The sequence below is a fragment of the Haliotis rufescens genome, unplaced genomic scaffold (assembly GCF_023055435.1).
Source record: "Haliotis rufescens isolate VD_foot unplaced genomic scaffold, xgHalRufe1.0.p SCAF_20, whole genome shotgun sequence".
NCBI lineage: Eukaryota > Metazoa > Mollusca > Gastropoda > Lepetellida > Haliotidae > Haliotis > Haliotis rufescens.
The window spans coordinates 10,419,348-10,435,113 of record NW_025963891.1 but is presented as its reverse complement, the minus strand read 5'-3'; the positions used below and the strand labels follow the sequence as shown (position 1 = coordinate 10,435,113).

General features: G+C 42.1%; 1 protein-coding gene across 1 annotated transcript; it reads right to left on the bottom strand.

Annotated features, from left to right (window-relative positions):
- Positions 1-8,368: 8,368 nt before the first annotated feature.
- Positions 8,369-15,419, bottom strand: LOC124131316 (ubiquitin-conjugating enzyme E2 11-like). Its single transcript, XM_048400833.1, has 5 exons — positions 15,320-15,419; positions 12,351-12,413; positions 11,298-11,375; positions 10,970-11,075; positions 8,369-10,697 (listed from the first exon to the last, which is right to left on the bottom strand). Exons 1-5 carry the CDS (start codon positions 15,341-15,343, stop codon positions 10,555-10,557), a joined length of 414 nt encoding a protein of 137 aa, XP_048256790.1. The 5' UTR covers positions 15,344-15,419; the 3' UTR covers positions 8,369-10,554.
- Between the last annotated feature and the right edge of the window lie 347 nt (positions 15,420-15,766).

The window sequence follows — 15,766 nt, the reverse complement described above, 5'->3', positions numbered from 1 at the left end:
GTATCCTAAATGCGTGGATTGATGCTAATGATATCATACACTGGATTGTCTGGTCCAGACTAGATTATATACAGACCGCCGTCATACATCTGACATATTGCTGAGTGCGGCGTTGAAAAAGAAAGAAACAAACTTTAGTCATATGATGGCGTTTCAGAGGAAAGTCCAAGGGTATGCAGTATTCACAACGTTCGGTGAAACCCCCAAGAATCATAGTCTGGACAAATCTGGGATTCGAACCCTGGGACTGACACCACTCTTTTAACACCATTGCGTGTCAGCTGAATGTGTGCGGATAGCAGTCCATCATATTCAGTAAAGCCTTTAGAATGAGTATGGTTTTGACAGATCATGGATTATTATCAAAGCAAATCTTGGATTCTAGCCCCGATCAGTGGGGCTACAGTTGCCTTATCCACAGGGACATCCGTTCCGCATGCTTCATTGTATGTGTGCATCACAGATGTGATTTGGAGTTGTTTCTGACCGCCCCAGTGGTCTCGTGTTAAAGCGTCCGCCCGTAGAGCGGAAAGTCGGGGGCTCAATCTCCGGCCGCGTCATACCAAAAGACGTTAAAAGATGGTACTTGTTGTTACCCTGTCTGGCGACCGGCATTAAGGGGTTAAACAAGGAGTGATGGTTCGGAGTCAGTATACTGTGTCTGAGTGGGGTATTCATGTTAGAATGCGTGAGCCAGCACTAAAAATCGGCATCAGTCCGGACCAGTACAAGCACACACACACACACACACGCACACACACACACACACACACACACACACGCACGCACGCGCGCGCACACACACACACACGCACGCATGCATGCACGTCGCTATATGAGTGCGATAATCTCGGACGCGACGATAAACCGAATTTCACCTCACCTCATCTCACTTTTAGCGATGTTTCCGTAAACTTAATAGTTAGTTTCATTGTATTTAATATGAATGGGTGGTAGGTTTCAGAAAGCAACTGAGAAATTAATTCCCCGAAATTAGATACATCATCACTTTCAAATCCTTGCTACCGTTTACTCCAGCTAATAAATCGGCACTTCGGATCAAGGGGGCAACTGAAAACCATTTCAGCATCCGATCAGGCAGAGTACATTCGCTCAATGCAGGGCACGTGTTCCATGAAATCGACACAGCGGCGATCAATTTCAGAACAGTCAGATTGATTGACAGGTGATTGAATTACGGAAGCTGGCGAGACAAGTGTTACTGAGTTCCTTGTACAATGGCTATTATTTACCAGTCCATGTTCGGATACGACACACCTGACACCGCTATTTACGACATCGGTGGCGTTGATTTTGTCCAAGTTGCTGCGGGCTTTCATGGTACCATCAACTAGACACCATGCCCTTGTGTGACGAGACCTACAGCGCCACGAAATCATCGGCTACAAGCTTGTTAACAGGTTTCGGGAAAACAAATTGATTTCAGTGAATCGGAAAAACTAAACGCTAAAGATTTTTTTAGGCAGAGGAACTAATAACTATGCTTTGTGCAATCGTACTAGGTACTGTCTCTTGTTTCAGTTTTACCTTTCAAGTCGACGGACAAATCCTATCTAACTGTCTTCTTAAAATAGATAACGGTTTCAAGTCGTAATTTAAATACGAGGCCTGGACAAAAAGTTCTAAGTCTGACTAACTTTCAACTATGGACCATAACAAAGTTAACTATAACTTCTTTCAGTGGCATTTAGAAGTTGGTGTGATGAAGAAAGACAAGTTCTATGGATGAACAACTTCTTTATTACAATTAGTGCGACGTTTCGGTGTAGATCCTAACACCTTTATCAAGCGCCTTTATCACTTGCTTGATAAAGGTGTTAGGATCTACACCGAAACGTCGCACTAATTGTAATAAAGAAGTTGTTCATCCACAGAACTTGTCTTTCTTCAAAGTGAACTAGTCATTGATGTACGAGGGCTGGTCAAAAGGTTCTAAGTTTGACTAACTTTCATCTATGGGCCATAACAAAGTGAACTAGTCATTGAAGTACGAGGGCTGGTCAAAAGGCTCTAAGTTTGACTAACTTTCATCTATGGGCCATAACAAAGTGAACTAGTCATTGAAGTACGAGGGCTGGTCAAAAGGCTCTAAGTTTGACTAACTTTCATCTATGGGCCATAACAAAGTGAACTAGTCATTGAAGTACGAGGGCTGGTCAAAAGGCTCTAAGTTTGACTACCTTTCATCTATGGGCCACAACAAAGTGAACTAATCATTGAAGTACGAGAGCTGGTCAAAAGGCTCTAAGTTTGACTAACTTTCATCTATAGGCCATAACAAAGTGAACTAGTCATTGAAGTACGAGGGCTGGTCAAAAGGCTCTAAATTTGACTAACTTTTATCTATGGGCCACAACAAAGTGAACTAGTCATTGAAGTACAAGGGCTGGTCAAAAGGCTCTAAATTTGACTAACTTTCATCTATAGGCCATAACAAAGTGAATTAGTCATTGAAGTACGAGGGCTGGTCAAAAGGCTCTAAGTTTGACTAACTTGCAACTATGGGCCACAACAAAGTGAACTAGTCATTGAAGTACGAGGGCTGGTCAAAAGGCTCTAAGTTTGACTAACTTTCATCTATAGGCCATAACAAAGTGAATTAGTCATTGTAGTACATTGTTTGAGTAGTTCGTTGCAAGTGTATTTGGTCTATTGAGGCCGTTTGTATTTTAGTGACAGCCAATTAAACGTGATAGGGGTCCAAATGGACATACAAATAGAAAAGAACGTGTACCGAGCAGTTATCAAGTTTTTGACTTCAGAGAAAAGTACTCCCCAAGAAATTCCTGAGTGCATGCCACAAGTGTAAGGAGATTAATGCCCCAGCTATTCCACTGCTAAACGTTGGGCAGCTATGATTAAGGCTGGGAGAACACGACTTGATTTGGACGTCTCTCAACTTCCATCAATGAAGATTCAATCAAGAGGATAGAAACACTGATATACTGTCAGATAGGTGTATTACCATTGTTTAACATGTGGAAGACACAGGTCTAAGCCATGGATCCACTGAAACTATTATTCATGAACATTTACAGATGAATAAGATATCTCCTCGTTGGGTGCCAAAGTTTTTAAATTCTGATCTTAAGGAAAAAAGAACTGACATTGCCAGAGAAAATGTAGAGCTAATTGAGGAGGATTTCGTCAAATTCAAAAAGAGATTAGTAATGGTGATGAAACATAGGTCTACCACTATGATCCCAAGTCTAAACGTCAATCCATGGAATGGCACCATTCCACTTCTCCGGCACCAAAGAAATTCAAGTCTTCAAGATCAGTGAAGAAAGTTATGGCCACTGTATTCTGGGATGCAAAAGGTGTGTTCTTTGTTGATTACTTAGAAAGTCAAAAGATGTGTTCGACTGAGGGATTCTATCAAAGAAAAAGCGACGACGAGTGGTGACTGCTTGAGTTCATGACGATGCCTCTTCTCACACCTCTCGACTTGCAAAGGCTGCTGTGCGACAATGTGGGTTCAAAGAGCTTCCTCACAGTCCATACTCGCCAGACCTGGCACCGAGTGATTTCCACCAGTTTCCTGAACTGAAAGAACACCTTCGTGGAAAGCGCTATTACAACGATGACCTCAAAGGTGCCGTGAATGGGTTTTTCAGGGTGGCTTCAGAAAACGTCTTCCTGACTGGAATTGAAAAGCTTCAGTATCGATATGAGAAGATTATTGAAAAGCAGGGAGATTATGTTGAAAAATATAACTGACAACACTTTCACAGTTGTTGGTTTTGTTTGTTAGGCTTTGAACATGTTGACCATCACTCGTATCGCACGAACTCGAGAACATTTGCCTCCTCTCTCTCTAAATGGACAGACAATTAAATTCATTGAGCTGAGATTGGAGACGTGGAGTGGCGTATATGGAAAATAAGATACTAGACAGACAGACAGGCAGACAGAGAGATAAATAGACAGACAAATAAATTCATTGAGCTGAGATTGGAGATGGGAAGTGGAATAAATGGAAAATAAGATACTAGACAGACAGACAGACAGACAGATAGGCAGACAGAGAGATAAATAGACAGACAAATAAATTCATTGAGCTGAGATTGGAGATGGGAAGTGGAATAAGTGGAAAATAAGATACTAGACAGACAGACAGGCAGGCAGACAGAGAGATAAATAGACAAATAAATTCATTGAGCTGAGATTGGAGATGGGAAGTGGAATACATGGAAAATAAGATACTAGACAGACAGACAGACAGACAGACAGAGAGATAAATAGACAGACAAATAAATTCATTGAGCTGAGATTGGAGATGGGTAGTGGAATAAATGGAAAATAAGATACTAAACAGACAGACAGGCAGACAGGCAGACAGAGAGATAAATAGACAGACAAATAAATTCATTGAGCTGAGATTGGAGATAGGAAGTGGAATAAGTGGAAAATAAGATACTAGACAGACAGACAGACAGGCAGGCAGAGAGATAAATAGACAGACAAATAAATTCATTGAGCTGAGATTGGAGATGGGTAGTGGAATAAATGGAAAATAAGATACTAAACAGACAGACAGGCAGACAGGCAGACAGAGAGATAAATAGACAGACAAATAAATTCATTGAGCTGAGATTGGAGATGGGAAGTGGAATAAATGGAAAATAAGATACCAGACAGACAGACAGATAGGCAGACAGAGAGATAAATAGACAGACAAATAAATTCATTGAGCTGAGATTGGAGATGGGGAGTGGAATAGACGGGAAAATTAGATACTAAACAGACAGACAGACAAATAGACAGATAGATAAATAGACAGACAAATAAATTCATTGAGCGAGCTGATATTTGGATCTTCCAGCGTACATGCATGGACTAGGACAGAGCATCAACTGTATTGCCATGGATACAGCAGAGTCTAATTTGACCTGGAATGAATTTCATATTTCAATGACAAAGAACATCATTGTCACTCTGGCTAATGATTTATTCAATTGTTACAACTGTCGTGGTTTCACGTTTACAGAGTCGGAATAATCAGCGTTAGTTTCACCCAAAGAGATTTAGCTGTCAGAAATGGATGGACGGCGAGTTGCGGCTGACAGAAATTAAAGTGGAGTTTAGAAAAAACAGCAATCCCCCCAGGAGTATTATCTTACGCATTGGATAACACCGATTAAGAGAATATGTTTTCCAAAAAGCAGTGTGTCTTGGGAATATTTTTACGTGGCTTGTTAAATTGTATAATAATGTTCAGTGTGTTGAAAAGCTGTACAAATCTAATCTGATCTGTGCAAAGAAACCAAAGAAAGATGTTTGACGCAGGTCGCAACACTAGAGAAAGTAAATGCCTTTTCAATGGCCTTCATGTATCGGTATTGAATATGTTCATAATAATTCACATTTTGTTGATGCTATTCTGTGTTTAGGAGTTAATGTATGAAGTGCATATATAACCTTCTGGGGGGGTGCGTAAGTCTAGGTTCATTGACCGCCTTTCTGTGGTATATCCTATTTTATGTCCGCTTCATTCATTTCACATTTATTTTACATCAGTGTAAGGGAGATAACTTATTTTTTAGCCCTGAAACTTTTCCACAAGAAATATAGTATGTCCGATTCACAAATCAAGAAACCTGGTTATCACAGATAATTTCAGGGGCATATCTCAAATTGACTCACGATGCTAAGTTCTTACATATATTCTGGATAAAAGACTACAGTCCTGGTGTGACATTATAATACAACACATGATCTCAAGCTGTTTCTAAACCTGGAATATACTCAAATATTGACCACGTTTTTTACATTACAGGCAGTGACACAAAAATACCTTTCTAAACACTAAGGGTACATTTTATAGCATCTTCGCTGACTTTTTATAAGCATACTCCTTATAAAATGGTTCTTAGGGAGTAAGTGAGTTTGGTTTAACGCCGCTTTTAACAGTATTCCAGTTATATCACGGCGTGTCAGCTTAATGTGGGAGGAAAGCCCGAAGTGATGCAGGTCTCAGACGTTTACCACTTCGGTGAAACCCACGAGCACGGGTATGGTGCTGTCAAACCTAGAAACATAATTGGGGCGAACCGGGATTCGAACCCACAATAATAGGTTTCTAGCGTGCCCAAGGGACGCAACTCTGCCCCGCGAATCGCGGCGCCTTAGACGACTGGGCCTCCCGTGCCCCCCTCTTAGGGAGTGTGGCAGACTCCCTTTACCATATATTTACATGACAAGAGCACTAAAATACTGGACTCGATTAATTCATCTCATCAATAATAGACAACAATATCAGGCTTACATCTATTGATGATGCTGGAAAACACAAATGGGTCACTTTAATTATTTTGTATTTTATATTACATAGGATTTGGAACAGTCTGGATTCAGCTGAATATGGGAAATACTGGCATGTTAATCACCAAAGGCTCTCCGACAATTTATATCAAGGCAGACACACATCCTTGGAATGTTTATCAAAGTGCAACTATGTATAAAAAGATATACATCATCTACTCAATACTCAATACTGAATTATATTTAACAATAAACACACCTCGATATATTAAGTGGTATTTATCAAAATTTAGGTGTAATAATTTTAGAGATTTTATGTTGAAATTGGAAGACACAATAATATTCCTCATGATGAGAATGTTGTCTGAAGAAAAAAAAAAAGTTTGTAGAAGATCAGTACCATGTGCTGATGAGATGTGAACACTCATCTGGCAAAACAATATACACATCCATATTATACAGATTATCCAATACTGAAACATTTATCCTACTCGTCACATCCGCTGAAAGACTTGCTATATACAACATTGGACTAAATTTATTTCCAACTAAAACCTTTTCAAAAAGAGGTGAGAAAATTTGATGTATTATATATACCTTTGTATGCGGGATATTATTTTCAAAAATATTCATATTATTGTATTGTGGGCCGATGCCTTTATTACCGAAAATAATGTCTGTCCGTATGAAGTGCATATATTATAAGTCGTAGAAGTATCACTCGGGGTACGACCCGTGAAGATCCGGGGTTGAATTGGTCTTCATGATCAGCAACCCATGCTTGCCGTAAAAGACGACTATGCTTGTAGTAAGAGGCGACTAACGGAATCGGGTGGTCAGGCTCACTGACTTGGTTGATACATGCCATCGTATCCCAATCGAATGGATTGATGCTCATGATGTCAGTCACTGGCTTGTCTGGTCCAGATTCCTTTATTTACAGACCGTCGTCATATAGCTGGAATATTGCTGAGTGCGGCATTAAAAAAAAACAAAAAAAACACTCGGGGTACATCATAAGTTGTAGCAGGATCACGAGCAGTACATGGGGATTTATGCGTCCCGTGTCAAGTTTTATACTGCGAGTCGGAGGCGAGTAGTATGAAATCTAAGGAGAGACTCATTCAACAACATGTACCCCGAGTACGCATTTACCGACATGTTTTAATATGACACTGTTAATGAATTAAAACAAATTCAAAATAGATAGAAAACAGCTGTTCAATTGAGTTAAGGTTGACTTGTGCTATGTCACATGACTTTTATTGACTCGGAAAAAGGGTGGGGTATAAGGGATTTATTCAACCTCTCAGAAATCCACGTGCAACCTGTCTTGCTCGTGACGGGGTATAAGGGATTTATTCTCCAGCTGAGAAATTTATTACCCTCCCAGGCGGGTAACATAGTATAGTATGAAGATCACGTGGACCAATGAGATCTCATCATCCTGACATGGAGGTATGATAAAATTAAGTTTCTCCCTTTCTATCTAAGCATATTTGATGTTCGCTTTAATCATTTCATATTCGACCGCCTCCGTGGTCTAATGGTAGAGCGTCCGCCCGGAGAGCGGAAGGTCCGGGGTTCGATCCCCGGCCGCGTCATACCAAAAGACGTTAAAAGATGGTACTTGTTGTTACCCTGTCTGGCGCTCGGCATTAAGGGGCTTAAACAAGGACTGGTCGGCTCGGAGTCAGTGTACTGTGTCTGAGTGGGGTATTCATGTTAAACTATAAATCGGCAGCCACGCACACACACACATACACGTGCATGCACGTCGCTATATAAGTGCAATAATCTTGGACGCGACGTTACACCCCATTTCACCTCCCCTCATTTTATATTTACTTTAGGGGCGGTCGGGTAGCCTAGTGGTTAAAGCGTTCGCTCGTCACGCCGACGACCCTGGTTCGATTCCCGACAATGGGTACAATGTGTGAAGCCCATTTCCGATGTCCCCCGCCGTGATATTGCTGTAATATTGCTAAAAGCGGCGTAAAACAATACTCACTCACTCATATTCACTTTACATCAGTGTAAGGGAGATAACTTAGGTATTAAGCCTGCAACTCAGACAAACAAATGCTGCTTCAGGGAATTTATTTGATTAATGAAGGACATGTGACACATAGTACAGACACGTTACACCATCTAATGTCGGTGTAAACACAGATACTGTCTTCTCCTATGTTACACATGAATCTATCAAAATAGAATAAACCCTCTTTTTACACTCACAGGCAAGTTGTAAATTGAGCTCCAAGGGATACAAGACTGGTATTACAAACTGTCGACATACATGTACAGGAATGTGGTATTCAACAACAATAAATATTATTCATTCTTTAACGTTCCTTTATAATTATATCATGATATATCACCATTATTCCGACAACAGCAAAAAGCCAGAGGGATGATGTAAATTCAGTGGGATGGTGTCAATCTAGAGGGATGGTGTAAATCTAGAGGGGTGGTGTAAATATAGATAAATGGTGTAAATCTAGAGGGATGGGGTAAATCTAGAGGGGTGGTGTAAATCTAGAGGGATGGTGTAAATATAGATAAATGGTGTAAATCTAGAGGGGTGGGGTAAATCTAGAGGGGTGGTGTAAATATAGATAAATGGTGTAAAATCTAGAGGGGTGGGGTAAATCTAGAGGGATGGTCTATATTCAGTGGGATGGTGTCAGTCTAGAGGGGTGGTGTAAATATAGATAAATGGTGTAAATCTAGAGGGAAGGGGTAAATCCTTAGGAATGATGTAACTCTAGAGTAATGGTGCAAATCTAGAGGGGTGGGGTAAATACTAATGGGTACCCGGCAGGTAGCAGAGGTAAGTAAATCCCCACTTGCCCCTGGTATGGCATCCTTACTTGGTTTCTGGCAACCAATAGTCTACATTTTTGTATCCTTGTCTAATAGTCTGATTTATTGTTCTCTAACTATAGTTTTAATTAAATCAGTGACATATTACTATTGGTTACTATTTTGACAAGTAGTTTTTCAATAATATTTATGTAAATTTGTTCAAGCAACAATATGGCTGAAATATTGCCGACATGACCTGTTGATGGTTCACATTGCGTGTTGATGTTGAGGATTCACATAACATGCCGTGAGGCAGAGTTCACATGGTGTGGCGTGTCGCTGAGTTCACATGGTGTGTTGTGTCGCTGAGTTCACATGGTGTGTTTTGTCGCTGAGTTCACATGGTGTGGCGTGTCGCTGAGTTCACATGGTGTGTTGTGTCGCCGAGTTCACATGGTATGGCGTGTCGCTGAGTTCACATGGCGTGGCGTGTCGCTGAGTTCACATGGTGTGGCGTGTCGCTGATTCACATGGTGTGGCGTGTCGCTGAGTTCACATGGTGTGGCGTGTCGCTGAGTTCACATGGTGTGGCGTGTCGCTGAGTTCACATGGTGTGGCGTGTTGCTGAGTTCACATGGTGTGGCGTGTCGCTGAGTTCACATGGTGTGTTGTGTCGCTGAGTTCACATGGTGTGGCGTGTCGCTGAGTTCACATGGTGTGTCGTGGCACTGAGTTCACATGGTGTGTCGTGGTGCTGAGTTCGCATGGTGTGTCGTGGCGCTTTGTTCACAAGGCGTGTTGTGGCGATGGGTTCAAATTGCGTGTTGTAGTGATGAATTCACATGGCGTGTTGTAGCGATGAGTTCACATGGTGTGGCGTGTCGCTGAGTTCACATGGTGTGTCGTGGGGCTTTGTTCACATGGTGTGTCGTGATGCTTTGTTCACATGGTGTGTCGTGGCGATGGGTTCAAATGGCGTGTTGTAGTGATGAATTCACATGGTGTGTCGTGGCGCTGATTTCACATGGCGTGTCGTGATGCTTTGTTCACATGGTGTGTCGTGGGGCTTTGTTCACATGGTGTGTCGTGGCGCTGTGTTCACATGGTGTGTCGTGGTGCTTTGTTCACATGGTGTGTCGTGGTGCTTTGTTCACATGGTGTGTCGTAGGGCTTTGTTCACATTGTGTGTTGTGGTGCTGAGTTCACATGGCGTGCGTGGCGCTGAGTTCACATGGCGTGTCGTGATGCTTTGTTCACATGGTGTGTCGTGGTGCTTTGTTCACATGGCGTGTCGTGATGCTTTGTTCACATGGTGTGTCGTGGTGCTTTGTTCACATGGTGTGTCGTGGGGCTTTGTTCACATTGTGTGTTGTGGTGCTGAGTTCACATGTTGTGTTGTGGTGCTGAGTTCACATGGTGTGTCGTGGCGCTGAGTTCACATGGTGTGTCGTGGCGTTGATCTCACATGGCGTATTTCTTCGTCCATTCTCTGACAGTCTGCTCATATTTGGCCCGGTCAGTTTTGAACAGGTGAGCTATGTGTGGGACCAAGGGGTCATCTGGGTTAATGTCATCCACCAGCAGGCAGCGCACACACATTAAGACTGAAATAATCAAGTATTTAATTTATAACATCCCTGTCAATTCCTATCACAAAAGACGAGGACCACTAGACCAGCATTTTATTACAATGTAAATCGCAACGGGCGTTGATATTACCTAACTGTTTTCCTGTTCGTTTTTTACTTTACTTGCCCAAAGCTTAAGAGCACAACACCCATCCATAAAAATTGTCATGGTGATTTAATTCCATACGATTCTATATAAACCAACAGTTTGAATCAATGTCTCGAAAACGATTGCATCAGTTAAATACTTTTGGCTACAGTGAGTGCTGGGCTCCAGGCTTCTCTCAGAATGTCCAGGTTCAGACATCCTGCACTGCTGATGTTCGGATGGTAGACACGAGTCTTGAAACACACCTAAAGAAAGATAAACAGTGAAACCTCGTTAAACCGGACCTCCTCAATTGAGAAATTCCACTATCAACACTCACTCCAGCTGCTGGGGTCGGCACGACATATATGCTGTAAAAAAGGGCAGAATGCGTGCACTGAAAAATGTAAATTAACAGATAAATCATTGATACGAAAATCGATAATAGAATATTACAAATCCCGAGGGGGTCTCAATCGGTATCTTACCTTTGGGGGTTTAAATGGGTAGTCAGTTGAGAATGTCACGTCCAGCATGAATGTCCCACCTTCATACGATGTACCCGCCTGAAATTAGAGTAGACTCGGATTATTTCAATATATCTTAGCGTTGCTCGTACTATCAATCACTGGTTTGCCTGCTCCAGATTGACTTATTCACAGTACGTCGTAATATAGCTGGAATATTGCTTACTGCTGTGTAAAACAACATTCACTTCACTTCCTCCTCGATATATCGTTATTGACTATGTGAAATTATCATCCCGCTAGAATCCTTATATGCTCCATGTCCTAATGTCTTTACACCGCTTGTCTCGAACAACAGATTACTCGATATTGGCTTATTGAGTGTCCTATACTAGTGTGTCCAGAACACCTTCCCGGGGAGCGGAAGGTGGGAGATTCAATCCCCGGTCGCGTCATACCAGAAGACGATAAAAGATGCAACTTGTTGTTACCATGCCTGGCACTCGGCATTAAGGGGATAAAGCCAGGATTGGTCTCGGAGTCAGCTTAATCTGTCTGAAGGTATTCATGTGGCACTGCGGCAAACACACACACACGCACAAACGAACGCACGCACGTACACACACACGTGCATGCACGTCCCTATAAAAGTGAAATAAGCATAAATGCGATGCTAAATCCCTTTTACCCTCACCCTACTTATATCGGCTCGAAGTCAGTATAACGAGTCTGAGTGGGGTATCCATGCTAAACTTCAGAACACACACACGCATGCATGCACGCACGCACGCACGCATGCATCACAGTGCACGTCGCTAAATACGTGAAATAATCCTGAACGCGATGCTTAACCCCTTTTCACCTCCCCTACTTATATCGTTTGGTGGCATGTGGATTTGGCGTGTGGCAAGTGGATTGGTAAATATCGATATTTACTACAACAGGATCTAAATATAATACTTTACAGTGCTTATATCACATGGCGGTTATCAAAATATCAACTATAATTGTTTAAGGACTTTAGCCTAAGAAATTGAGTTTGTTTTATGTATTAGATTCCATGTATAAACTTACAGAAAAATTAATTTGGGTCATAAATACATACCGGGCCCAGTATAATCGCTTCCCAGTGAAAACCTGCAACAAACGAAATCCTACATGGTAACAGCAATTACAATACCATTGTTGCTTCTAATGAAATAAACTAACATATATATATATATATATACTCTTAAAAAACACAACGCAAAGCCAGATTTGTGCGAGGTAGGAAAATACATTTATACGAGAAACCGTACAAGGTATTGAGCCAAAATGTAGTGGAGAGAACACTTGGTGATTGTAGTCTTCTCAGTTATCGGTACATAGTTAAAGTCCAAGGTGAAGGTCAACTACCATCAATAACGCGTATGTCCCCTGTTGGAATCGATAGCGGCCTGACATCTCAAGCCCATGGATGAGACGAGTATGCGAATCACATCTTTGGGAATGGTCGCCCACTCGGCATGCAACGCAAAAGCCAATTGCTGCAACGTCTGGGGTTCTGGAGGGCCAGGGGAGAACATCAACGTTGTTGTTATGTAGACAATCTCTTGTGATCCGTGCTGTATGCGGTCGACGTTGTCCTGCTGGAATACACCGTTGCCGTTGCCTGCAATTGGGAGGACGTGTGGTAGGAGAATTTCATTGATGTGTTGAGCCGTAAGAGTGCCCTGAATATGGATCAAACCTGTCCTGCCATGGTGAGAGATATCCGCCCACATCATAACGCTACCCCCACAAAACCTGTCCACTTCCTGTACGCAGTTTCCGGCGTAACGTTCTCCTCGACGTCTGTAGACCTGTGCTCTTCCATCCCCTCGACGGAGGAGAAATCTTCATTCGTCGCTGAACCAGACATCTCTTCATCACAGTTGAGGCCATACCCTGTGTTGATGACACCAATGCAGTCGTTGTTGATGATGTGATGTTGTCCACTCAATATGACGCGTCGAACAGGATGTCTTGCTCGTAGACCTGCTGCTGGTCTGGTCGGAGATTCTGCGCAGTCCGGGTATTTGGGATGCGGTTGAGGTGACTGTGGTCGTCCTTCACGTAGGTGGCGCAATCAGATGTAGCGATCTTGGGCGGGGGTGGTTCCTCTTGGTCGTCCCGACCTTGGCCGATCACGTGTTGACCAATGCTGTTGAAACAGATCCCATAGCCTTGTGATGGTGCTGGGCGCTACATAGAAAACCCTGGCTTCAGCTGATCGAGATCCCCCTGCCTGCAAGCGGCCTATGACGTTGTTTCTTTGCACTTCTGTTAATCTTGGCATGTTGTTGAACTGTCACTGTTCGATTGACGCAGATGACAGGCAATCAAAAACCCTGCTCTTTAATGACACTATAACACATTAAACCTCTTCATTTTGCACCTCTTGGTCCGCTAGTTTTGTTTTTATGACCAAAAATATCCGTATTGCGTTTCTTTTTTATTGAAGAGTATAGTTCGGTCGCTTAAAGGAAAGGATGCATTCTAGTTTATTGGTGGCTAAAAATGAAACAAACAAGAAATGGCAATTCGATGATGATGTATATAATACAGGTATCATGGGCGATATTACATGCATCATATCAATGAGTGTCTCACAACGGGTGACGTACAAGACGTCTCAAGGAACATGGAGGGTCGCAATTCCACAGTACACAGTAATGATTTGTTTATTTGTTTGTGGGTTGTTTAACGCCGCACTCTGCAATATTCCAGCTATATGACGGTGGTCTGTAAATAATCAAGTCTGGACCAGACAAGCCAGTGATTGACATCATGAGCATCGATCTATGCAATTGAGATACGGTGACATGCATCAACCAAGTCAGCGATCCTGACCACCCGATCCCGTTAGTCGCCTCTTACGACAAGCATTGTCGCCTTTTACGGCAGACATGGTTTGCTGAAGACCTATTCTACCCCGGATTCTACCGGTGACACAGTAATGAACGGAGAGAAGTGTGAATTTGCCAGTGTATATTTTCTTTTCCCCGGCAGTTCATTTATAAATATTATTAACTCGAAACAGGTAAGAAAGAACCAAATATCAACAAGCGGATGGGTGTCGTATTGTATGTGTTGGTCCCAATGGTGGCCACTTCGGGCTTTCCTTCTGCATATTGATATGACACGTGATATAACTGAAATAATGTTTAAAGCGACGTTAAACCCATCTCCATACCCCACTAGGGCGGTCGGGTAGCCTAGTGGTTAAAGCGTTCGCTCGTCACGCCGAAGACCCGGGTTCGATTCCCGACATGGGTATTATGTGTGAAGCCCATTTTTGGTGTCCCCCGCCGTGATATCGCTGGAATATTGCTAAAAGCAGCGTAAAACCACACTCACTCACTCACTCACTCACTCACTCACTCACTCACTCACTCGCTCGCTCGCTCGCTCAATGATCGTGATTAAGAAATGGGCGTTCGGTAAAACGAAGTTCCACAATAAGTGATTGACAAATAGGGATAGATGTACAGTGTTTCATTTACCACCGAGAAAAAACCTCAAACTGGCGTCAGTAAATTATCTTCAGTGCAAATTTGTATTTAAAATGTTCTTTAGTAAATGATAAAATGGTTAAAAACTAAAGATGTCATCTCCGAAAGGCCCGACAGCAATTCCCTCCATAGGGTGTTCCAAAGTGTCTTGCCATTCCTGTATATGTGTAGTATTGATTAATACATGCATCAATTACAGCGATATTATTGTTAGATAGATAATATTATTGTTATTATTATTATATGACAAATTGTACAAGTAATAACAATCTTGTTAAACTCTAGCGTGATATATGCACGTACACTATCCGATAGCGAGTGTATATAGTAGACATACCTACGATTTCATAACAGAAGTTCACAAGCTTTCAATGCGGAAGTGAATATCATTGTTCAGTGAAATCGCCAGCTGATTAAAACGACCAGTAATTGACCCAGTTCAGAAGCAATCAAAACAACGAATTTCTGTGTATCAGATGCTACTAATGCTACTCTCGGGGATAAGCGTACCTTGAATATTCGCTTCACAGCCATGTTTCCGTGGTGCAATTGTAGAAACTGCTTTGGTCCGTCATGTTCTATTTTTGTATCGAGGAATGTTTACCAAGTTACCTCCCCTACATCACAGAGCGTGAAAGGAAATGTATGAAGCGGGCGTAACCTGTAGCTGACTTGACGTTTGTAAACAGTTTTCTTATGGGGTGTGACCACTAACATATTAATACAAAGTCAGGTGGATTTTTTTCTCAGATAAATTAAGTGTGAACAATCTTACAGAAAGTGCTGTAACTGTTCCTTTCCTGGAGTATTTTTAAAAAGTATATACTTTCTATGTCGTTGTGCAATATTGTTCACCGTTCCAATCTCAATAGACTGTCACACACGCTATTAATGTGACGTGTCATTGAACATCAGCGATGTTAGATGTGTGTGCCCTTTGTCCATTACGTTGAAAGC

What these genes read in the sequence shown, in the direction of transcription:
- LOC124131316 (XM_048400833.1), bottom strand. Translation starts at nt 15,343, where the DNA reads ATGGCTGTGAAGCGAATATTCAAG. An exon ending in CTGTGAAGCGAATATTCAAG is followed by an intron (nt 12,414 to 15,319) that starts GTACGCTTATCC and finishes CGTTTGTTGCAG; the next exon opens with GTTTTCACTGGGAAGCGATT. An exon ending in ACCCATTTAAACCCCCAAAG is followed by an intron (nt 11,076 to 11,297) that starts GTAAGATACCGA and finishes ATCTTTCTTTAG; the next exon opens with GTGTGTTTCAAGACTCGTGT.